The 24,824-nt window shown below is 41.6% G+C and overlaps 1 protein-coding gene across 2 annotated transcripts in view; it reads left to right on the top strand.

The window, feature by feature from the left end:
- The window catches only part of LOC136773998 (aryl hydrocarbon receptor protein 1-like), an 82,527-nt gene that overhangs the window by 9,223 nt on the left and 48,480 nt on the right, over positions 1 to 24,824 (top strand). For both annotated transcript variants that reach the window (XM_066728009.1, XM_066728010.1), the window contains exon 2: positions 23,586 to 23,776. In XM_066728009.1, the coding sequence (XP_066584106.1) occupies positions 23,586 to 23,776 (191 nt within the window). The remainder of the gene's footprint in view (positions 1 to 23,585; positions 23,777 to 24,824) is intronic.

The raw sequence follows: 24,824 nt of genomic DNA, 5'->3' as shown, positions 1-24,824 counted from the left end.
CGTGTGGTGGGGGTAGGATTTGTACATTTGAGAAAAGATGCCAACAGAAATTATTAACGTATACACCTCTGCAATGTAAAGTATTTATAATTCCATGAAGAACGAAAAGTCTGGAAAAGAGGAGTAGGACGAATGATTACTCAGTGACTGCCACGCCCACGTGCAAAAAAGAAGTGAAAGTTAAATTGGATTAGAGCACGATTAAAAAGAGGCAAAAACTTTGTCATATTGCATATATATATATATATTGTATGAGAATTACTGAAATATATAAGAGGCCATTATTTTTTAGCATAATCAACCCCATTGCTATTTATGTAGGAATTCGACGATAAGAGATCGAAAAACAGGGTCGAAGGAGGAAAGGAATCCCAAGCGGAAGTACATTTCGCTATGACTCTTTAGGTACATACTTCACTTTTCGCTTCTACACTCGCACGCACACAGTTGTCCACCAATCAGCAGCACGGTGCGCGAGGTGTGCTAAAATAAGCGAAAATAAATTAAACCACGGTTTGCCAGCAGCGAGGCTCCAATTTCCATATCACCGCGTTTCTTAGCCCCTTTCATAGAAATAAATGTGAATTCTCTCGGTATTTCACCCTAATAGCGAAAAATTTGCGAACATTCCAACGTGGCAATTTCTGAACTGAAATAAATTAGTTTTACTTATGTACGTATATGGGCTCCTACCTTGGAAATAATTTGCCAAGTGCTTTAAAATAATAATGATGGTTTGTTAACAATTATTTAGCTATTGCTCTATTCGTAGGATTTTAGATTTGCACCATTTGCAGATTTTTTGCCATAGAGCTGCCTATAATTTGAGTTGCACTTTTCGCTGCCCTTTTTTACGACTGCAAGTGGCATGCAATTAAAAAGAAGGAAGGACCGTCCGTTGAAGGGATTCATGGATGAAAAGCGCGCTAATTGCCGTGGATTATTGTTGCAAATTAATTTCGTTGCTGGGTTTTACGACTGCGAAGTGGCTACTCGAATAATCATTCATTGCGCTGACTCGATGGCTGTCTGGCCTAAAGGATGATTAGCACCGAGATAAGCATCGCGCAAAGCAATAAAGCTACTTTTAAAAACCGAATAAACTGTCGCTACGCTTTGTTAAATCTTTCGTTGCTCATGTAACTTCATGTATATTCCAGTAATGAAGAAATCAAGTTTTCTTTCTTCCACCAAACATCGACTGCACTTCCATATGCGAAATAGAAAAAAACAAAATTTCAATTTTTTATCCCAGCATTGCGCTATAAAAGTAAATTAAATTATAATAACACTCGAATATAGACCCTCTCCGACATATAAATCAAGGAAAATCAAGCCACTGCGGTTATAAATTTGCAACATTTAATTCGATATTCAAGGATCGAATCAATAAATCTATATCGTTCGTCGTGAATCAAAGTGGCGATAAATTTAGATGAATAAAATGGGTAGAGAAAGGAATACGATTGACCTTGCTTTTCAACCCTAGGTAATAGTTGCGAATAATTAGTTCCTGCCATTAGAAGAATTTTTTTTCATTTAAGAGTAAAAGCGTGATTTACGACGAGGCACGTACACGTCGCACGGTCACTATAGAGAGTGTTTGCCCCACCATTACCGTGTAACAATGAATGAGCCTCTTATTCGCTACGAGAAATATAAGACTTGTTTGTATTCCGGTAGGTAATGTTTGTGCCAACTTATCATTAGAGTGTTGTGATAATAAAATTAGTAGCTATTAAACCATGCTGTAAGATGCAGTATCAACGCTTATCAACTTCGTTGCGGTAACTTTCGCTTCGTAATATACCGCATGGTATATAGTCCCGCGTTTAGAATTGGCAAGGCAAAGTGGCAGGTTTGTTTGTATCTACGCGAATGATTTTGGTTTCAATGTTTCCACAGACACGTGCAATTCCGGTTGGAACCAATTGGCAGTAATAAGAATGGCTTGTTATTATTTCATGAATCGTGAGAGTTGGCTATAAGACAGTATAATGCGAGACCATAAGAAGCCACACATGCTGTTTCCCAATGACGTTTCCCTCCATTCAGATTGGCCCAAAGGACGCTATGTAAAACTTTGATTTAATTGCCCCCATTTGGCTTCGCCTCTATTAACCCGCGGTTAAAATTCCTGCGGAATCTATATATACAATTTATTTTGCTCGGTATTCGCTGAATATTTTTATCGTTCGAAACAAAAGAAAAATAGGTGAGGGAACGTGAAGTAGGTAAACCACACGAAATTGCTTATTCATAAAATGCAAATTATAATTGCTGCAATAGAAACGCGGAATTAACGATTACATTAAAAAAGAAAAAAAAGCGTTATCAGCGAAATTTCAGCAGCCTAATAAGTGAATGCCGTGTCTTGCATTAATAATGGTGGGACGTGATGTATAGCTCGCAGAATAGATTTCAGTTTGTTTCTTATTGCGTTTAATCTGTACAATTGAATGCGCTCGATTGGATAGATTTTATGCTGTATATATGCGAAGGAAGATTAAGGGTGAGCGAGAGGGAGAGGGAGAGGGAGAGAGAGAGAGAAGAAAAAGTAGAAGGCCAGTCGGTTTTTATTAATCGTACAGATATTTATCGGTCTTAAACGAAGTGGCCAGTCTCGCGCTAATTAACAAACGCGGCGCGTTAAAGGCTCATGGAAATAGTGGGCACCTGCAGCCACTTTTACGTGAAAGCATCGCGAGTCAAATTGCGAGATTGACAGGTAACGATATGTCAGCCCCTTTTAGGGCTCATTATGAACGGAATTCGTCAACGTTTAACCGTTTTCGCAATTAAGTATCGATTTCATCTTCCGCTTCTGCAATTTCCCCTTTTCTTATCGCGCGCACCTTTACTTCTTTTTCACCGAAAAGTCCGAGAAATTATTTGAATATATCGTTCAAGCCATTCTCCTCCGTATAATTAAAAAATAAGAAGCTAGCATTTTTTTCTTAATGTATATATACATATGGAATTTTGTCCATTACGTATATAATATAATTCTGGAAAATCTCTATGGTTGTAATTTTATAGTTTATCGCGGAGCAAAAACTAGAGATGCCTGACACACCGTGCACCGATTGAAAGTGCACTGCAAATGCATAAAATAATGACAAATCGATGCGGGAAATCAAACGTCGTAATAGCTGCGTTTTCCTTGATACACGCTGAAGATAGCAGTTAATGCGGAGAACGAATCAATGTAGTGTAACGAGGTTTGGCTAAAGAGTGAAATGCATTCTTTTATAGATTTCCTTAATCAGATATCGCTGAAAGCCTATATATATTACTGAATCGATTGACTTCCAATTAGGGAAATTGGTCGATCAAATTCTCCACTCTGATTTAAACCTTTCGATGACTCTCTCGCGAGAATTCCATTACTTATCTCATCCAAGTACCTCCTCGGTGCCATGCTTCCTAACGAGAACTTAATAGAAAACCTTATCGCTCTCTCGGTTGATTGATAAAAAAATTCTACACTCTTGAGAAATGGTAGCTCGATTGTAATCACGATCGGATGACGCATTTGTACATGGATTGTTAACACGAGTATTTTTTCGTATCATTAGGTCCCTCCGAGGGATTTCTCGTGGATGCGAACGAGAGATCCGAAGAATAGGAATTGCGTGCGATTAATGGGAGAGGCTTAACGGTCCAGCCATTGGGATCAGAAGGGGTGTGTTCTCCAGCAGGACCACCTGAAAAAACAATAAAAAATAAAGCATCACTTCTTCACTTCCGCGCAGGATTGATTGGCGAAGGCTCTTTGTTTCCGGCAATCGGAGAAACGCGCAAAGTGTCCGGCTAACGCGTGAAACTGCTTTCGAGAGCCGCTTTTTTGCCTCGCCCATCTTGTTAGCTCCGTACCTCAGCTGGTTTGCACGAAGAATTTTGTTTCAACTTCCTGAACCGATTTCGCTCCTTTTTTGCTTCCCCGCATCGTTCCCATCGATCGCTAAATCAATGAACCTAATTACACAAATCTTTCTCGGTTTCTTTTCTTAAATCGCGTTCACCCAACTTCACCTCACCGTTTCGCAATTTTTTCCCCCTGGGAACCATAATTCTCGAGGAGATCTGCACCCTTTCCCTCTGGTCTTTGCTTTCTTATCGAGTCCAATGTTTAATATTTGGCCCAATAGCGATGATTGGAGGAACCAAACCTCCTCCGAGGAGCAGGGATCCAGTTCCTTTCGTGTTCAATGCGGCAATTCGAGGATCAATAATGGTAATTCGTCTCGGATTATTTTCGGTTTTTAATTATACGTGGGTTAGTCGAGGTGAACTCCATTACTCCACCGATGCTGAGAGATGCTACCGCGCGATCATTCTTTCATTTAACTTCTCCAATATCCCATTACTCTCATTTCCGTTAAACATTCCCCCCCCCCCCCCTCCCCTCCCTCCCCAGTATAAGTTTATGCAAACAAAAAGTCAGGCAATTTTGAAGCAACGATAAATACTTAAAAAATACATCAACGAGTTGGAAAGAATACAAAAAATCTTAGGGTTTGTTACGATGAAATTTACTGGTTTCGTACAGTGCAGAGTGATCATCAGTCACTGTTTTCACCGATTGAAAATTGACGAGCGCTGGGAAATACCTTTCCGAGGAAAGGAAAAACCTGCAATTTTTACGACGATCCTGAAGAATCGTGAACAATCGTAGAAAACCACTCACTCTTCTTGTTGGTCATTCCTAGCTTCTCTGTCGATTCAAACCTTCCTGTTTACTTTTGCTCCATCTATATCTATCTCCATCGTTTCATTTCACGAAGAAATATCCGCTTTGTTTCCAAAGTTCCATTTCTACTTGACACTTTGACCAAAAAATAATTTAATTTTTCTGTATAAAGTGGGAAATAAAATTTCTCGAGGAATCTATCGTAGAAAATATTGTACGAAATATCATAATGGCACGCATTACAAGAGATATTCTTTTCCCATTAAATGTTCAAAGCACATATATATATTATCTGCCCTTTTTCGGTACCGTGCATGGTTTAAAGTGGCTGCGTACAATAATCAATAAATGGGAGTCGTGCTCTAAATTCTGTCATCGTTATTTCTGGAAACTCTAGCCATTAATTTAGTCGTTTGGTCGGAGAGCAGAAAGTGTATATGAGAAATCCGAATTGGAAGGCAAGAGCGGCCACGCGCGATATGCTAATCCTTGACAGGTACGTAAAGTAAGTAGAAACTCGGCGCGGAGCACCTTCACATTTCCGTCGAATCGCTAATGGTTATGGCCGTTAATGGTCACGTATTTCAAGAACCGGCCATCGATAGTTTTGTTTAACCCGTTCCTGCCACGAACGTACACGCACACACTCTTAACCACGCATACACACAGAGGGAAGAAGCGTGGTAGATAAACTGGAACTTGCTGTGCATCTCACCACTCGTTACCCAATTCCAGGGGAAAAAGTCTGTTGTCGAGAAATTTTCTTCAAATTATACATACTAGAGTCTTATATATATATCACATAATTCCTAATACTAAAAGGAAAAATAAAAAAATTGAGTTATCAGGCAAAATAATCCACTAATCAAGCCGTACAATAATAATTACGTAATTACGGATCGGTAAGAGTGCAATGGGTGGTTGGAAAGATTAATAAAGCATAAATCTGGGCAGAAGGATATATAATGCACGTTTGTGTATATTTAATATAAATGTTAATATACCACATATATATATATATATATATATAGCGAGAGGTGCGACAGATTCGAAGAAGAAATCGATGCTCGATTCTATTTCGATTTGGCTTTTGGGATCTCATAAATATTGTTTGGCGGCTTGCTACGGTGAGGATAATTACGAATTGCTATAGCTGGGCGGGCCTGGGTACGCCACTATTATAGGTGCATCGACGCCACATGCACGTAGGCCCAGCTTGACCCCTTGACCCGGCACAATGATACACACGCCTAATGATAATTACCAGCATCTCATCAGACGCCATAGGAAAAAAATGCAAAAAATGATACAAGTGTACCACCTGCGTACACAAATACAATCGGGTAATTAGTGATAAACTGCGATAACGATTTTATAAGAAAACGAGCCTATTATTATCGACACGATCGATCCTCCCCCCTCTTCCCTCTTTTTGTCCACAATAATTTTCCTCAATGAAGCAAGGCGCGTTCACCGAACGATTCTCTCTCTCTCTCGGCTCGCGCGGATAGGGAGCATTCCGCAAGTATCTAATTTAATTTGGTGGATAGTCGGTATTGGTTTTTTACTCGTTCCTTAACACTTTTCAGCCAGGGATACACCGGAGTAACTTCTGTGGCTTATTCGTAATTGGCACTAGTCGGTTCTCGGAGGCTGGTGGCCAACAAAAAAGATCATTTCTTCGGTTTTCTGATTCGAATCATCGCTGGTTCCCACAGTCTTTGCTCGACCAATAACAAGATCGGCTTTCATTAACAGATGCTGTATAGTATACAATAATTAGCGAGATCGTTGGTGGATTTTTTGTTGACGATTTCTGGGAAGTGGACAAACTGGTAGTATAGTATTGCTGTATCAATCAGAATACAGTCCTGCTCTTTTTCTTCGGTTCTCTTTGTCAGTTCTCGCTTCCAAATTGTCAGACTTGGAGGAGGCGCGGTGTGGCCAAACTTTTCAGGCCAAAGGGACGAGGCCTGGCTATAGCCATGAAAATGATTGAGTCATTAGAGCGTCGTAAAAGCGGTAGTGGTATTATAAATTCTACGGGACTATATATAATATAGGAGATATACATTTCCGCTATCAATGTTTATAATTAGCAATAAAATTTACTCTTTCTGCTTAATTACGCGAGGCAAGGAAAAGGGACTACTGAATTCTGTACGAGTGTCACTGCTCCTCGACTGATTCATGACGAAGGATTAGGAGGAGTATCGCGATCAGATAAAAACTCGGAGATAAGGAAAATATCGTTGTGTTAAGTTCAGGTAGCAGGCTGCGTCGTTTGATAATCGGAGAATCGACCTCTCTCTCTCTCTCTCTCTCTCTCTCTCTTTTTGCTTGCACCTGCCGCTCTCTGGTATATACAGAAGGAGAGAAAAAAAAATTGGCCCAGTTCTCGTCGGTTTTTTTCTTATAATAATTAAGCAAAATCCTCGTGGGTTTTTCTACACTCTTATATATATATATATATATATATACAATGCACACATGTGGATATAACACACTAATCTTTCATTGACCAATTTATTTATGAGCTTCCAGCAATTTCATATGAATAATTGACTATAAGCGGAGATTTTAATACCGATATTAACGCTTTGACGTGAATATATGGGATTTATTGTTGTGCTTTTATCGTTCCAGGATAATTTAGATAGGAGAAATGCGTTTGCAGAATATACACAAGACTGAAAGTGCTTTGATTCGATATTTGAACAGCAAACAAGATATTATTCGATCGATTCTTAATCTTAATGGCGTGTAGTATATAGGAAGAGCTAATCGGAATTTGCAGTTTTTTTAATATTATTCCAGCACGACAGCTGCTCCGTAATTGGACATATCGATACGAGAGTCTTATCAATTAAATGCTCAGCCCTCGAAGAACACAAACTGCTTAACGAAAAGGAGAGAATATCTTAATCCAAGCTTTATTAAATTGCTATTCGCTCCTCCGCCACGATGCAGTAACGTGATATTACAAGTACGAATTAATTTACTTTGTTAAACACCTTGTAATTTGCGGTAAACCGGAGAGAGAGAGAGAGAGAGAGAGAGGGAGAAAGATCTCTCTGGCTCTCTTGAAGATGTTACAGTGTGGTAAACTATACATTTGCTCGAAGGGCTCTTAGCTGGTATCAAGGTAATTAGTGATTGGAGTTGAAACACTGCCATCCCCAGCTGAAATGCTATTAGTAATCGAGCCTCCTGGACAAAATCCTCTTTTCGGAGGATCTATTTGTACTTCTCATCTCGTACTTTAAGGTAATCATTTAATACTACAGCTTACCAACTCAATTTCACCTAAAAAAAAAAAGAGGATTGTGGCTTACCGAGGGCAAAACCGACCCTAAAGCAAGCCAAATTAGATTACACGTGTCAGATGTCATTAGGGGTTGTCAACTTTCCACAAATAACCAAATAAAAAAACTCTCCAGGTAGATTTCTAGGCAAAAAACAAGGTAGAATTCGGTGAAGTTGCTCACCCAACTGCACCTCGTCGAATGAACTTCAGGCTTCTTTAAAATTCACCGAAAAAAATCGGTATTTTTGCAGAAAGCTCTACTCACCCTCGTATTGTTTAACGAGTAACGTACGATGGATCGGTTCTTGGACTCGAGATCCACTGGAGTCGTGGAAGTTTATATCGAAGGTGCATCTGGTCCTTGTTGAAGGGTGATTTTTGATATTTTTGGTAATTGAAAAAATATGTCCAGCCAGGCTCTAGGTTTTGAGGTGAAAGGGCGTGGTTTGCTCACCCCTGCTCTGCGAGGATAGGCTGATCGAGAGGGAAGGGGGATGGGGCAAACGAGATTATTCTGATCCCGAATCCAACAAACTCAGGCTGATGCCCGCTAACCGCGGCTCTTCCACTCGTACGCCTCGAATAATCCAATAGTTGATGTGCATAGCCAACGTATCTGGCTCCTGTTTATCTTGTTTTCTTCTTTTTATTCAACATCGCTGCCCAAGAAGACCAAGAAAAGCCGCCTTACGCCCGGCTAAAGCACCTTTCAGCAAAGGATTCTCGCCACAATGTGTACCGTAAGGCTACTAAATAAAATTCAATTAGGACAGGTGATTCTCTTGGATGAAAAAAAATGAAATACTCTTAAGAGCGTTGCACTCGTACTCTGTGACGTCATGATCGATATAGAGAGATATAGAATCATCCGTCTGGAATATTTGTAGAGATATTCTAACAACTATTATATGTGTGTGTGTGTGTGTGTGTGTGTGTGTAGGTACAATACAAACTCCGAGATCAACTATGAAAACAATGATAATGATTAATTGATCCTGAGAGTGCGTAGTTGCAGCAGAGACTCGGTCATCGACTGAATTGCGGGGGCCAAACGAGCGTGGAATCATTATGATGATGACAACATATCGCGAGGGAAGCACGCGAACCGATGACAAACTCCATCACGCCGTTGTTATGATACGAATTGGATCGCGATACGACCTGACAAATGAGATATTCATTAGAGAAAACCTACACACGATTTAAACCTGCCGGAACTAGTTTTCACGATTCTCCAGCCAAGGATCATTTATCATCCTCGTCTTCGTCACTCGTGACGTGCTTGAGAAATTTTCCCTTCTCCTCGCAAGATAACTTAATGCCCGCGCAAACTCTTCAGGATTCGACGCAAACAGTTGAATTACACCAGCGATCAATTTATCATGCATCGTGCCATTAGGTATTTTATTGTATACGACTCGACAAAACTCTTCATCGATTCTTCAGGATCTTTGTTGCGTTATTCCACTGCGAAAATTGATACTATCAATGAAAAATAATGAAATATTCCTCGAACGTATTTGGCAGGCTTAATCGAGAGCTATCAATCTCTTCTCGAGTTACTAAAAAGTCACCGTAATTGTTTCTACTTTGATGGTTTCCTTCACGGCATAAACTCGCTGAACTACAAAAGCGACTCTTTGTTCTCTTTACCATAAACGAAAAACGACACCAGAAGCGAAGATTAGGGTCCCTGCAGTTTTCCTCCGCAAAGATTGGGTTGCACCCTTTACTCTGGTTCACGTTTCAATCAATGCACCTGCTGTTGCATACAAAAGGACCTGCTCGGCGCAACTTGCTGACAGTTGACTCGGGACTGCTGCTCTGTCACCAGCCAGTTCTTTATGATCTTCGGCGTTAGAGAAAAAAAGAATCACGAGATTTAATCGCTTTTGATCGAGAAAACAAAATTCTCCTTTTGTATTTATACCTGAAGATCTCGAATATACATATACATATATATGTCGTGTGAAAGGACAGTTCGAATGAGGAAGAGGATAAAAAAACTGCTTACGAAGAGGACGAAGAAAAAGAGTTTTAGAAGAATTACCGAGTCGTGCGTGAGTCGGTTATAGCAAGAGTATAAGAGCAGGTACGACTAGGTAGAGGAAGGTACAAGGTTTACCAGAGGTCGTGGCTTGCCACTAACACCTACACCTTCCGAGAGAAGACAGACCAGATTATCGCGTTAGCTAGTGACAAGTGCGAAGCCATTTTAAAAGCCGTGCCATTGCATTTTCTGCTCCCATAGTTGGGTTTCCACCCACATTTTTTCTTTTTCAAGCTTATATAGTCTTTTCTAAAATTCGTCGTTGGTCCTTGTACACTTTTTTCCCTTTTTTCTCCTTCGTGCAATACTCGCGTAGCAAGGCTCGTATGAATTTTCATGATTAAGTTAGAGAGAGAGAGAGAGAGAGAGAGAGAGAGAGAGAAATGCAGTGTTGAATCGACAAGGGTGCATTAGCCTAAATAATATATCTTAGGATGCTGGAGGGCAAAGGGAAGGAGGATCAGGCGAGCAAGGGTTCGAGCAAAGCGAACAAACCGAGGATTTGGTATCGGTTGGATCGGGCCGAACGGTAGTAGCAGAACTAACACACTCGCTGCTCTTTTTGCTCGCTAGCGAAGGCGTGTGAGAGAGGCCCGAGAACTGGATTCTTCCGCGATATCTCGCGTGTGTGCTTGGATCGGCAGGAAATTGCTGGACGCGAGCTGCTCCCCGAGAGAGTGTGAAAGTGAATTTGGAGTCTGCGACTATAGAGAGAGGGGACTGAAGGGGGATGCTGAGAGATTGGACCAACGGAAGAGCACCAGGAACGATGATAAATACGACAAAATTCAATGGCGAGGCTGATGTACGATCTTTCGTCAATTGGATAAACTCGTGACGCGAAGCTTTATTCCATCTCCGGGAGATGTTGTTTTCCGGAAAAAGAAGAACGAAGGTGGAGAACGTATTAAAGGCTGAGGATCTAAAGTAGCGGAGGAGATTCGAGTGGTCGAAGAGGGTATAGAGCAGGGAGGAGAGGAAGGATAGAATTGAAGAGAGAAAAAGAGACGGATGGAATGAAATAAAAGAAGTCTCGATCGGGACAGAAGCTGAGGGTACAAGGTCCTGGTATGTGGTGATATCGACTCATTACCATGCCGGGTGCAGAGAGCAGGGTGCAACTTTGCATCCATTAGGATAATTGCTTCTCTATGTCTTTCGAGTGGTACCTTGCTTGTTGCCGATTGCTTTGCTCACCTAACTCCCAAGGTCACTCGACTCATCTTTAATTTGGCACGATGTCTTCCTCGGATAGGAGACGCGGCTTCATTGATAATCGACGAGCTGGCGCGAACAATGCTGTAGGATTCCATTCGACGATGATGCGTGCCATGTTTGGGCACGAGAGGGATCTGCTCGGGATATGTATCGAAAGGCTGTGCTCTCTTCTGCGACGAGCCGCCACGGGTAACACGGATTCTCCCGAGCATTCGACGTCTCAATTAAGCGATTCGTGCCGTGATATACATAAACCAGGGACAAATGGATGCGCTGGTCAGTCCTCTTTGTCTCTCTCTCTCTCTCTCTGGTTTTTTTTTCTTCTCCTCATTGCTTATTCCATGTTGAGAGCTGCGCACACCGTAGCATAAAAATACGATCGAGAACTATGGGAATTTATGCGCGATATTGCTTATAATACATCGAGGTATGCTATATATATATATATATATATATATGATTTGATGAATTCCTCATTAGCCCGGGGCACGACCGGACTCACTCGCAGGCTAATAAATTATCGGAGCATTAAATTCGAGCTGTTTGGTGAAAGTGTTCGGCAGGGCTATACAAGCCTTATCTGTGGATCACTATAAATCTGACTGGCGGACAGTTTTTCCGTATCCGCAGGAAATACCGTGTAGTCAAGGCGAATTGGATCGAGGCAGGGGGGCAACCTAACGATTCCATTGAATAATTAATTTCACCCTTAATGAGTCCGCAGTATGTTAATGCGACGCGTAGGATATTTACATTTACGGTAGCCGCTCGAATCGAAACGGAGTCTGGCACTTTCAGACCCAACCAATACCTACGCATTTCAGGAACGAATACGCTCGATCGGCTGTGTCTCGTGTTATCCCTCCCCCCCCCTCCCTCTCTCCCTCCCTACGATCCTACCTCGATTTGTCCTCTTTATTCGGTGGGAGAGGACGAGACGAAAAAAAGAAAAGGAGGAACGGTCAAAGAGAAAAACACAGAGAGGAACGGAATTCAGAATCACTAATCTCTCTTGGCAGAGTGGGCCGGCGAGATGAGGGCAACAGACGATAAATGGATTTTAGACTATCCTTTTATCGACCTCTTTCTTCCTCTCTTCCTCTCTTTCTCGTTTCCTCCTTTTTTCCCTCTCAACCGTATACCTAGCTCCACCATCTCTCTCCCTTCCTCTCTCAATTTCACGCACTCTCCCTTTTATCCAGCACATCTCAGCAGCCTCGCTTCCGTTTCTATATACATATATATATATATATATATATATATACACATAAGAGAGGACAGCCTTTCCCTCTCATCAACCAAATTCAATTAGAAAACTGACTTTCGAGTTTATTTTTTATCCTTGATGCGAGGCGAGGAAGAATAGGACAGCAAAACTATAAACAGAGAGAGAGAGAGAGAGAGAGAGAGAGAGAGAGAGAAAAGAATAATGAAAAGAGCTGGATACGTGATTTATGCAGTGGCAAGGAATATTTCGATCGACTTCCACGTAACAAGCGTGAAGAGAAATGTTCCAAGAGTTTTCCAACGCTTAACTGATACAAGATCGTATGCTGGTGCATGTATATGAAGACTCCTGCAGCTACTCTTCTTCTTTCTGCGAGGCTGTTTGCACCTTTTCACGTTCAACGAACAGAAATGTCGTGAGCCTCGAACACGCTCGCCTTCATAGATCATCATCAGCGACACCTTCCTGGGGTCAAAAGTCAAGCTACTTGTCCACTGTGGGAAAAATGCCTTCTCTATGCATGCTGTTTATATTCCTTCTGTCTTTTCTAGGGATCGGTTTGAGTTCAATCGTATAATAAGAGAACCATTCGGACGAGTATGGCGAACGTTAATTATTGGTGGATGAAGAAAAGAAAAACTTGGGATTGGTATATTTTTGCATGGAATCTCGAGTCAAGGGGAGATCCGGTGATTTCAATGCCGGATGGAGGGTTGGTGGGGGATCCTTGGGAAAAGGTAATTCATTAGCGCATCCAATAACGTATATCCTGAAACACGGATGCTGCACCGAGCTGGCTGGTCAAGCTGTCTATTCGCTATATAAGAAGTAACAAAGTCGATTCGGCCAGTCGATAATTGCCCGGTATATTATCTGATTGGAGATACACCTCCACGACAGATTTATCGATTTCGAGCTCACCGTCATTTCCCATCCTCTTCTATCATTTCCCACTTCCTGTATAACACCACACATATATCCCATCGATTATAAGCTTCCTTCGTTGCTAATAACAAATTATATGAGATTCGTAATAATGCAATAAAAATCAGGACAATTGGTAAATTGTTGAAGAGGAAAAATTAATTTTGAATAGCCTCGTGGAAACACTTGAACTATAGTAGCAGACGAGAAACGTCAATTTATTCGAGAGCTGTGCGATAATTTTACTTATACTATTGCAATATTCTATATATTTATACAATTGTTATTAAAGGAATTAGTTCCGCCGTCGAATTACCTACTTTCCTGCCTACGATTCCTTGGCGTTTCCGAGACTCGAAGCAATTCTTTCTTGCTCTCTAATTAACTCGTATAGATATTTAATTATTTAGATTTACGTAGTAGCTGAAGCGGCTCGGCAATTTCTGCGAGATGATCGTCGAGCATGACGAGCACGAGTCTGCGACAAAAAGTCTCCATGCGCAGACACGTGCGAGTAGTGTGAGTTTACGCCAGTAACGTTTAGGAAGACCGTTCTTCTCTCGAACCGATTTTTAATCATTTTTTTTAATACTCTCTCTCTCTCTCTATATATATATATATATATAGTGTATATATACTATACTCTTTGGAATTTCTTATAGATTCTCTTAAACGATCAGTTGGAACAGCAGTCAACAGGTGCACGAACCTTCGTCAAGAATAATGTAGCTATATATTTTATCAAGAGAAAAGCAAAGACGAGGAGAAAATTTTTTCAATTGAAACGAAACACAGTGGAGGTTCGAGGAAAGTGCGAGTGTGTTTAATTAATTATTGGAGTTTTCTCGCATTGCTACGTGGCTTCTGCGTGTTACGGGAGACTTAGATGGTCGATAGGGGTTCGAGAAGGGAATATCGCGCCGTAAAGAAAAGCAGAAGGCGTGGGATGTCCTGCGAAGAGCTCAAGGACCTCCTTTAATTGTGCAAGATCGAGCGTCGATTTCTCCTTACCGATATATCAGCGATTTCTGAAATGATCCTCCGTGCCCACACCATTCGCGCCCAGCGCTTCTCCCGCGCTCTTACACGGCTCTGCCATCGCAAGAACAGTGATTTTAAACGACAGTCGTAAATTAGAGAAGAGTTGCCAAATTATTCTCAAGCTCGAACGAACATTGCGGAATGGCAAAAATGGCACAGACTTTATTATTCCCATTGGCATGAAAATCTCAACGCCGGATGATGGTCAGTTTCAGTTGGAATTAACGACTGGTGCATCGAGCAAAAACTCCTTTGCTTCCTGGAGGAAGAGGAGCACGGTAAAAAATGCTTAATGGGAAAGAGTGCGAGGGAGAAAAAATTTGCTTATGATTTCGGCGCTTGATGGTGTAACGGTTAGAATTAAAGACAGATTAGAATAGTTAAGCGAGTTCGCTGCATGGCTCGGCAATACTTAAAAAGTCATTAGTGTGCATGCGCACACAGTTACGGAGGTATCGTGCCTGCACACACGTATACATGTACCGTATTCGAGTGTTCGTGCTAACCTCGGATCCCGAAATATTATTCTGCGACGACGTTGTATATACAGGATAATCTCAGGGATTTAAGAAACAGAGCGAATCAAAGTTTGAAATAGACGCAATTACCAACTTGACTCGCGTTTAAATGTGCAAAGTAGACGTGGAATAATAATGCATGCCGTACTAGGAAAGCCGTACAAGAAGATGGCTGGTTACCGTAATGAAGGACTGCAATGCAATTACTCTTCATGCTTTAGCCCTAAACGTCGTTCTTTTCAGTAACACAATTTTCCAACGAACTAATTAATATTCTATATATATATATATATATATATGTACCTAAAAGGTATTCGCTATGTGCACACCTACACGTTGGCAGTCAGGTAAGAATGTGTAGCAATATACATAAACAAAAAAAGTCCGGCAAAAATGACAAAATTTACCGACAGTCAGCGCTGATATTATGCATATGCATCACTACACATTCTTACCTGACTACCAATGTGTAGGTGTGCACATAGCGAATACTGTATATTACACATAATTTACCTATAGAATAACTGACAATCGATGGAACATTTTATTAACCTACAATGATACTCGTGCACCTATATATCTGATTCCCTTTGCTATGAATTCTAAAATTTTTAATTGCTATATCTATATGTAAAGATGAAGAGGAGATATAGATTTCGTATGGAAATACGTGTGGTCTGGATAAACAAAACTATAATCAATATTTATCGTTATGTATGTTGTAATAAGCTGAGGCCACTTATCGGCTGACAGAGATCGAGAGCCTTAATTAGTCGTTATTGATGACAGAACAAATGTCAACGGTAGCACAGTGATCCTCCGGATGGTTATTGAAATTCCGATCGTAATTAATGCGTCTTACCTGCTTACGAATTAGGCTTGATCAGAAATCGATCGGACGGCAATAGCAATCAGCGTCTTAGCCCAGTATGATTAGCGGTAAATTGAAAAAAGTCCCATCGGTTGGGAAGCTCGCCGAGCAAAGGTCACGCCTCCATTAGTGGACGTTTCTTTGTAATATAGACTATTAATTGCCGACTAATTAATCGATTATCCCAATTAAAATGCGCGCTTTACCGATTCTCTTTTCACCATCCGAGTGGTACCGGTTCTCGTGGCTGCGTGAGGATCGATCGGTATATACAACACACATTTACACTACATATATAATACTAGAAAATCCCAGTATACACAAACACGTAAGTTTCCCCATAATCGAACTTTCCCTTCTCATCGTACAACTCCACTACGATTTATAAAGCGAACAAATTCAGCTTCCAGCGCAATTTATCTATTTATTTTTTAATTGAAACTCGAGAGGAGCGTTTTGCATGGTTAGGAAGGAATAGGAGGAGAATAATGAGGGATAATGGAGATGGTGGATGCCGAAGTGAATGTTAAGGTAAGAAGCGTGGTTCTTGATGGATATGGCGGACGGATCGATTGATTTTCGAGTTATCGTTTGTGTATGTAATCGTCTGGCGAGTCGAAGCTTTATCCTAGCCAGTGAGCTCGAAGCATCGAGAAGAGAACGAGGCAGCCTTCGGCCGACGTCTGTCACGGGACTTGACGCGCGCGCATGTAAATTGCATCGTGAACGCGATCCCCTAAACACTGTAATCTACCGGAGCAGCCGGACGATCGTCGATTTTTCGATCGTTCCACGTTTATCCGCTGCACTCTCCTCTTTTTGCCCTGTGCGCCGTTGCTTTCTCCCCCTCCCTCCCTCCCGTCTTCTCCACTCTCCCATTCTTTTTCGTACGCGCGTCTGCGAATCTTCCTCCTCGAGGATCCATCTTGCCGATTAATCCACTTCTTCGATCTATATATGTTTCCTAGAGAAAATTTATTCTTATGCTATTATCATTATTATTATTATGACAGTCCGAGATGTGCAGTTTTAGCTGGAAGGGAGGATATAAGTGCAGAGTGTGTAAAGCTTGCTCTTTTTCTGGAGCCAACACCAACACTAGCACACTTTGGACATCCGCTCTTCGACGAACAATCGGCCACATGTCGGAGCAGCGCTGACGCCGAAATTAGTGGTTTTCGACCAGGACGCGCGATGCACGACAGTTTTCGGTATACGAAAACTGCATTGTGAGAGCGAGACTATATAGCTAGTCCAGCAACCAACTGCTCGTTGGAAGCCCAAATTACGTAAGCAGCCCCGAGGGACACACTGCTCGATGTCAAAAATCGATTCTAAGAATTTGCACAATTTGTACAAAAAATAAGTCTGCGAAGGTGTTCGTCGGAAGGATAATAAAATTAGCGGGAATCGCGTATGGTAGATGGAATTATTCGTTGGATTGTGATAAACGTTTAGTTTACACAAATCTCCTTTGTCATCGTGTGCTAATGCAATATTACAATTACGTTGGCTTGCGCCATCACGCTCCATACAGTACTCTATAGCACATAGCAAAGAAAGTTGATCAAAGAACCAACAATTTCAGGTAAAAGTAACGAACTGGGAGCTATATAGCAGAGTTAAAAATCTGTAAAATTGTGTACAGTCTGGGTTTACTGGCTGGAAAGCCGTTAATTAGCCAGGTGATAATGCGTAGGGTTTTCAGACCCTAACAATCCATATTCGTAACACATTGCCCTGGTAACGTTGGCTCGGTTGCTTATAGTGTAGTTATGCACGTATATAGCAAAAGGCAGTAGGAATCTGCAAATGTGCTTGTACGCGTTCAGCAATCGAGATTAAATTTCAATGAATGACGCTGAAACGTATAAGAAATAAATCTATTATTCAAATTGGTCATAGCATTAGTTAACTCTATAGTTCTCTCGTAATATTTCGAATTACTATAAAGCTTCTTATTTGAATGAAGCAAGCACACACACAATACTCGTATGCTAATGAGCGAAATTAAATGCGAATTTTTTCAATTCTCGAGCAACGATAGATTAGAGCTCGTGTAACCTAAAATTTTCGGCATAATTTGCTACATTATCCTTGCCCGTACACGTCTCACTGCTACACGCTATTTTTGAATCCGTCAAAGGAATAGATTTTAGCCAAGGTTACATTTATTCAACTTAACCACTTCGTTCCAGCTTCACAATCAGCAAAATCAGCGTTCCCACGAAAGACATTTGTTTCCGTGTAAAAAATTCTTAGGAAAGCTCCGAGATACGGTCCTGATATCTTATCGAGGCGAACCAATACAAGGACTTTCATCAAACTAAACTACTAAATTATTTCTACGGACTTTCGTAATCACGCAAATTTTAGCAAAATACAATTTAATAGCTTCGATAAGGATCTATTCAGAGCCCTGCAGACTTCTTTATTATAATACCACACTCTCAGCCGTGTTATCATTAATATAACTTATGCTTTGGGTATAAATAAAAGTAGCTCGAGGGGTGTGTATGTTTTTTAATAGTTCAAAAAGTCACTTGATCCAGAGAGAAAAATATTTTTTTAATATTTCCAAGTACTCCTAACACTGGGAGGGAAGTGGTGGGGGGAGAATGAGGGTCAGGGTGAAACCGGAGAGAAGGGTGGCAGTGCACGTCGGGCGCAGTACGGTGCTGTGCTCGCTTGTCGGAATGACCAATTGAGGGAGGAGATGCGCAAGCGCTGCCGAGGGTGGGTCCACTATGGATTTTCGTGGGTAGATATAGTGGCAAGCGCATTCCGGGGTGGCAGCCGGTATTCGCCAGCAAAATGGTAACCTCCTACTATACTGGATAGGGGGACGCCAACCTTAATTCTCCATTCTGGACGCGATAATACATTTATTATTTACTCCAACCAACATCCAGCCTCAAAACTCCATTCTGCTTCTTAAATAATTTCCTCACCTTTGTATATATATATAGTATCACCCTGTGACAATCTATACGAGTATCCTAATTGATTAAATTAACTCGTACGCGAAGCACCATAGCAGCCGATGAACTATAGCCTAACGTACACGAGTACACCTAGACTATGCAATATATATTAAAAGTTCATGCCCACGATAACGATTGTTAATTTACCAGGCTGCATCGACGCTTTCGGATTAAAGTCACTTCCGGCAAATATCCGGCGACCAATCCACGTTTTTTTCTTCCATTAGAATATATAATTATGTTGCAGTAGTGGCACTATAGTCTACCCCAGTTATTATCTGGCAGCGCAACAACTCATATTTCGTCAGCCACGTGACCCAAAATGGCTTATCGTTTCGTGTGATCTGATTTGATACAATCTCTACATTCCACGTTTCTTTTTCTCTTCCTGTCGGGATACTGTAAAAATCAGCATACTGAAATGAAATTACAGTCGAGGCCAGGTCGAGGGTATCGATCTTCTTTGGTCTGCTATGATTTCTGTATAGAATAACTCTCGGTGAGTCCGTAAGCCGATTTTAACATTTTCAACCCCTATTTTGCTCGACCCGCACCGATATACTCTCGAGCGAATTCCTCGGAATATTTTTCAATCCTAATATAATCCAACTCGTTAGATCCCACAATCAGGTGATTTTTTCTCCATCTCGCACATTCGTGAAAATGAATCGCTTCCCTTATCACGAAAGTTCACTCGAGCCCTTATCACTCCTAATGCGGCAATTTCAATTTCTGCCGATCGCAAATTTCCAAGGAAACTCGCGGCGCTTCGAGCCTATATCTATATGCAAAAATTACCCTCCTGCAGTGCAAAAAAATCCACGCTATTATACATTTCGCGCTAAACCTTTTTATGACTCACGTTCTACGCAGAATAAAAAAGCTCGCGCGGAAAATGCCGCAATGAAACTCCATTCATAATTCAGTATAATCTTTGCTCGATCGTGATCACGCTCTTAATGTTCTTTTTAGCAGGCCTGGCAAAAAAGCTTAATTAAACGACGCCCTAACGATGCATGAATCAATAGTGAATTTCAGATCTGCCTGTGTCTACATATATTTTGCTAAATTACTAGCATTACGGTTCCTCGTGTAAGTAAAATAATGACAGCTGCGTACACCTATACACACACACACATATATATATATATATATACAAAGGATGAGAACGAGAGAGGTCTGATGCAGAAAAAGAGCGAAAAATTAGCGAATATCGCGGATTAAACAGAGTCAAGCAGCGTATCGTTAACTCGTTCGGGGGATATTAGCGGGCTGGAAACGGTGAGCTGGTTTTTTCAAGAGTTTTGCGTAGTTTACCGAATAACGAGGCGAGGAGGCTGGCGGAAGATTCGCGAGTCCGTATCGGAGCGCTTCGCCCCGATAAATTGGCCGGCGCGGGGGAGGAAGGAGGGGAGGGGGGGGGGGGAGTTCGAGAGCCACGCTGAAACGAATCTCGGCATTAAGACGGATAATAAGCGGCTAATTAATTCAGTGCCAGCGATGAAGGAAGCAACAGCGATCTGCTCTGCTTAAGAAACGGCCGTTTAAGCCGGCGATCAATGCGGAACGATGCGCTGTCTATATGTATACTTCTAATGTACGCTATATACGATACAGAAATCCTGGAATCCACCGAAACACTGATAGCCTCGCTTTTGTGCCAGTCTCTCGACACCTTTATCAAAACTTTCCCCTCTATACTAGCGATTCCTCGAAGCTGCATCCAATTCTCGTTTAATTACTGCGAGGAGGATTTCTCTACTTTATCCCACCAAGTGCGTCGATTTCAACAAGATATTCATCAATGTTTGTATGTATGTAGCGTAGAACGTTTCGAGCTTTTCGCCAGTGTGTTCGATGACGAGGTGAAATTAGCCCGATAATGTCTGTAATGTAAGCAGTCGAGTTAATGACTATTAATGCACGACTACAAGCTCGGTGAGCACGTGAGCATATAATGTCGTGGACTATGCAGTCCTTGCGCGTAGCTATTACTACTATACCACGGACGGAGCACGGAGTACGGCGAGCGGCACTGCGGGCGGCTAGACGCGAGCGTCCGGTTATGTGCATGCGCTAAACGTATAAATCCATGCTGGCTACTCTCTGTGTAAGCTAGGTCTACGACGCCGACTGCCGAGTTAACTATTACGTTAAACGAGCCTTGCACTAGACACGCCCGTGACCAGAAAATCGCACGAACGAAAAATTGCATGGATGCTATAGTGTGTGCTACATGTTATTTTGTACGTGGTTGCGGATCTTTTGAAACGTCACGGGATGTGGGTACGGAAAAAGACGCGTATCTCGGTAACCGTCAGAGTTATCGCAATTTTTCATAGGACCTTTTTGAATGGGAATTGGGAAACGCGTTGAAAATGTTCCATGAAGAATTTCGATATCTGTTATAGTTATGGAGTTATAGGTGTTTTAATCGAAGGATGTTTTTTAGAAATTTTGGAAATTATCGAGACGGTTGTTTGATTAATTTATGATTAATGTTGGTAATTATATTTGATATTTTATAAGCTTGGGCAATGGTTTGAATAAATTGAATAGAGCGAGATTTATTTCTGGTTTATTCCATGTACGGTTGGGTAAAAATTCTAATCTACAGCGGTGTCCTTCCTTTTCGGCAAGGCCGTTCCTGAAAATTAGCTTGGTTTTGTAGTCTGGCGGTGCAGAGAGTCGGGGGAGGATGGGAGGAGGAATGGGAAAGCAAAAGACCGGTCGAGACTTAATGGCGCCTGAATAAGAGCGTTCCTGCGGGACCTCCGTTGTTTCTCGTCCCGGATAATGGATTTGGTGTCATCTAATAATTAATAGAGTTCTCCGGACTTGCCGTGTGCTGCAAAGACAGCCAGTCGGCGAACTCATTCATCACGCTTTCTAACCCCTAAGCATTTTAATTAAAGCCACCATTTTTATGGGCTTTTCGCCATAGCAATTCTCCTCTACCGTCAGCTCGCATCCAACTACGTCATACGATCGTGAAAAATTTATTATAATCGAATCAGCGTTCTCCAAGCTTTCTACCCTTTCAACTATTAATCAATTTTTTCAATTCCAACGTTTTCGACTTTGTATACCTTCGATTCGATCGCTTTCGTATACACTTCATTAATTCGATTAATTGAATTCTCAGCTTTTTGCTCCAATCTTCCTTCATCCTCCCAACAGCTTCATCCGCTTTACCTTCGTTACAATTAATTTGCTTGAGGAGAGACAATGTATAACTATATATATATATATATATATATATAATAAGAAGAATATTAGTTTTATTGTCCAACTAATGCCGCAGCATTTATTCACTATACAGTGACATCTCATTAACACTATTTTCTTAATAACTCGAGATAAGAACTGGTCCTGCCCGTGAACCATTCCCAACGTGTCCATCTCATCTTCTTATATAGCCTTCCCTGGTCCCATAACCTGTTTGACCGCGCGGGCCCGTTAAATATATGTATACGCGTAAGAATAATAATTATTCTTAAGTATAGGGCAGCGAATGGCGGCAGCGCGGTGTCTTTGACGAGGAAAGTTCCGTTTTAGCTCGCTCTGACTCTCATTCCATGCCGGGATGCTTCAATTAAACAAACAGTCCCAGCCCAATCCGTAAAATTTGATTTTGCATATTAATTTCATAAGTACCCAAAGGCGTCGAACTTTTCCTCTCTCTCCAATCGTAAATATCGTCCCGCAAAATTCAATCTCCTCTTCGCATATTTTCGTATAGTATAATACAATTTTTTTTTAATTTGTATATACAAATAACTCACCACTTGTACATCAAACGTGCGACTAAAACTGTCCTATTGGCCTAAATAAAAATGATCTCACCAGTTTGTACACATTTTCAATTGAATTTATCGACGAGTCTTATTTTTAATTTATCATAGATCCTTGGATTATGCAGAATGTTTTATGGAAATATGAAAGATGAATCGTGGCGTTTGATAAAAAAAGAATAAGTGTACAAAGATTTGTTAATAATTCACGATGCGTTGGTTCTACGCCACTGTGAACTATCCAGGCAGGCCACCCCAGTAAACGTAGAGTTGCAGTCACCACTGTCAGTTACCACTGTCATATGTAGTAAATAACTCGCACGCTTTACGCAAATCGGCGTAAAGAGGCAAAGTTACGAGACTTGACAAGTATAAGGGGTAGTCCCTTTCGATATGAAGTTAGCATATCAGTATTTCAGCATAGCAGGAGACTCTGCTAGTGTCAATCAACTGGCATTCGCTGGCCACTTTTAATTATCGAAACCCACCGGACGCTCGTCCCCGTTAACGATACCAGTATAGGTACCTTAGAATTCTCGTAATGAAGAATAAAATGTAAATTTGCCTAACGGCCCTCTTCTCTCTCCTCTCCTCTCCTCTCCTCCATAGGAATTCATTATCGAAATTAATCGACGAGCACGTACACCGTCTGATATTCAAGCTTCCGGTGCTTCCTCCTTTGATGCATTCCGCTTTGAGGTTTTCCACGATCCTTTTTAGCCACTCGTGCGATACCTTGTTAATTATCATTTACCCTCTTACTCTTTACCCGTTTATTATACGAGGCTACATCAGAGCTTACGACATGCGATAAACGAGGCACTATATGCGAGCTACCGAATTTTCATTCTCTCTCTCTCTCATTTTTATAAAAATATCAAACATAATTTGCAAATTATACTGTTCGTGCATTATATTAATATAAGATTCAATCAACATTTTTATTTTCCATTTCAGTTTAAAACCACCTCAAAAGGACGGTGTAACGAAATCCAATCCAAGCAAGAGACATCGGGAGAGATTAAACGCAGAGTTGGATACATTGGCATCGCTGCTTCCGTTTGAACAAAATATTCTCAGCAAATTGGATCGACTCAGTATCCTCAGGCTAAGTGTCAGTTACCTGAGAACGAAGAGCTACTTCCAAGGTAAGTCCCTGATGCAGCTAATAACCAAAAAGAGATCGTTATTAATTAACGAGGATTAATTGGATTAAAGCTTGTCGAGCATAGTTTGTATTTTGGGCATTACACCGAAGCTCGCAACTGCCAAATCGACGTCATTCTAGTTTTACTTCTGCACGCGAGACTCTCGTTACACACCGGAAACAATAGCATCGGAGAACAATACTTGCTTCCTTACTTATGGGAGTGGGAGGGAGGGGGTTGAATTCAGTTAGAGGGCCAATCTTGGAAAAAGTTTGGAGAGAAAAATAGTAAAAGCACTCTGTGTGTGTGTGCACCACGGAAGAGTATACCTATATATATATATGTAGACTTTTAAGAGGCAGATATCGAGCAAAAGGGAACAAAAAATTGTAAATCAGAGGAGAAAAATTAGAGTGGAATGGAGCGAGATAGGTGAGAAGCGTGGACGAAGTGGTAAATAAAGGAGGAGTGCACGAGGAGCAGGAGGGGGGGGGGGGAGGGGGTAGAGGAAAGAGAGGAGAAGGTAGGAAGATTAGAGATATAGCTGCGAGGGTGTACAGCGCTACGGTAATGCCGGTGGAGGGAGCACGAATTCGGATTGAACATGCTACAGGCTCGCAGCTCGTCCCCCTATCGTGGATCTGGTACTATATCACCGGGCCACGGGAACTCGGCTTGCCTGTTTAGCGCCATCGTTGCCACTCGCGTTACGTTCCAGTTGAGTTCAACTCAGGCTGAACTGGGCTCGACTCGACCGGTCCTCCGCAAACGATCCGGCAGCTTCCTTCCTTTCTCTTGCTCATCCTCTACCTCCCCCCCCCCTCTCGCTCGCCGTGTCCATACCGGACTCCCGCATTGTTCTTCGCGCGCTTTTAATAGGTATTCATTGTTAAATCTCAGATCTCCCCCGAAGATGTCCCACCGAGTGTCGTCCTGATGCACCCGAGATCACACGGGGCCACGTGCTTTCTCCCGATCCGAGCTAAACTCGAATTCCTTGATCTCCTCTCGCGAACCAAAAATTCTCTTGCTCCTCACTGTGTGTGTG

The sequence above is a fragment of the Prorops nasuta genome, unplaced genomic scaffold (assembly GCF_024137725.1).
Source record: "Prorops nasuta isolate Cenicafe-Biocafe unplaced genomic scaffold, Cenicafe_Pnas_1.2 PNAS00006, whole genome shotgun sequence".
NCBI lineage: Eukaryota > Metazoa > Arthropoda > Insecta > Hymenoptera > Bethylidae > Prorops > Prorops nasuta.
The sequence above is the reverse complement of the archived record's forward strand: the minus strand, read 5'-3'. Positions and strand labels throughout refer to the sequence as shown.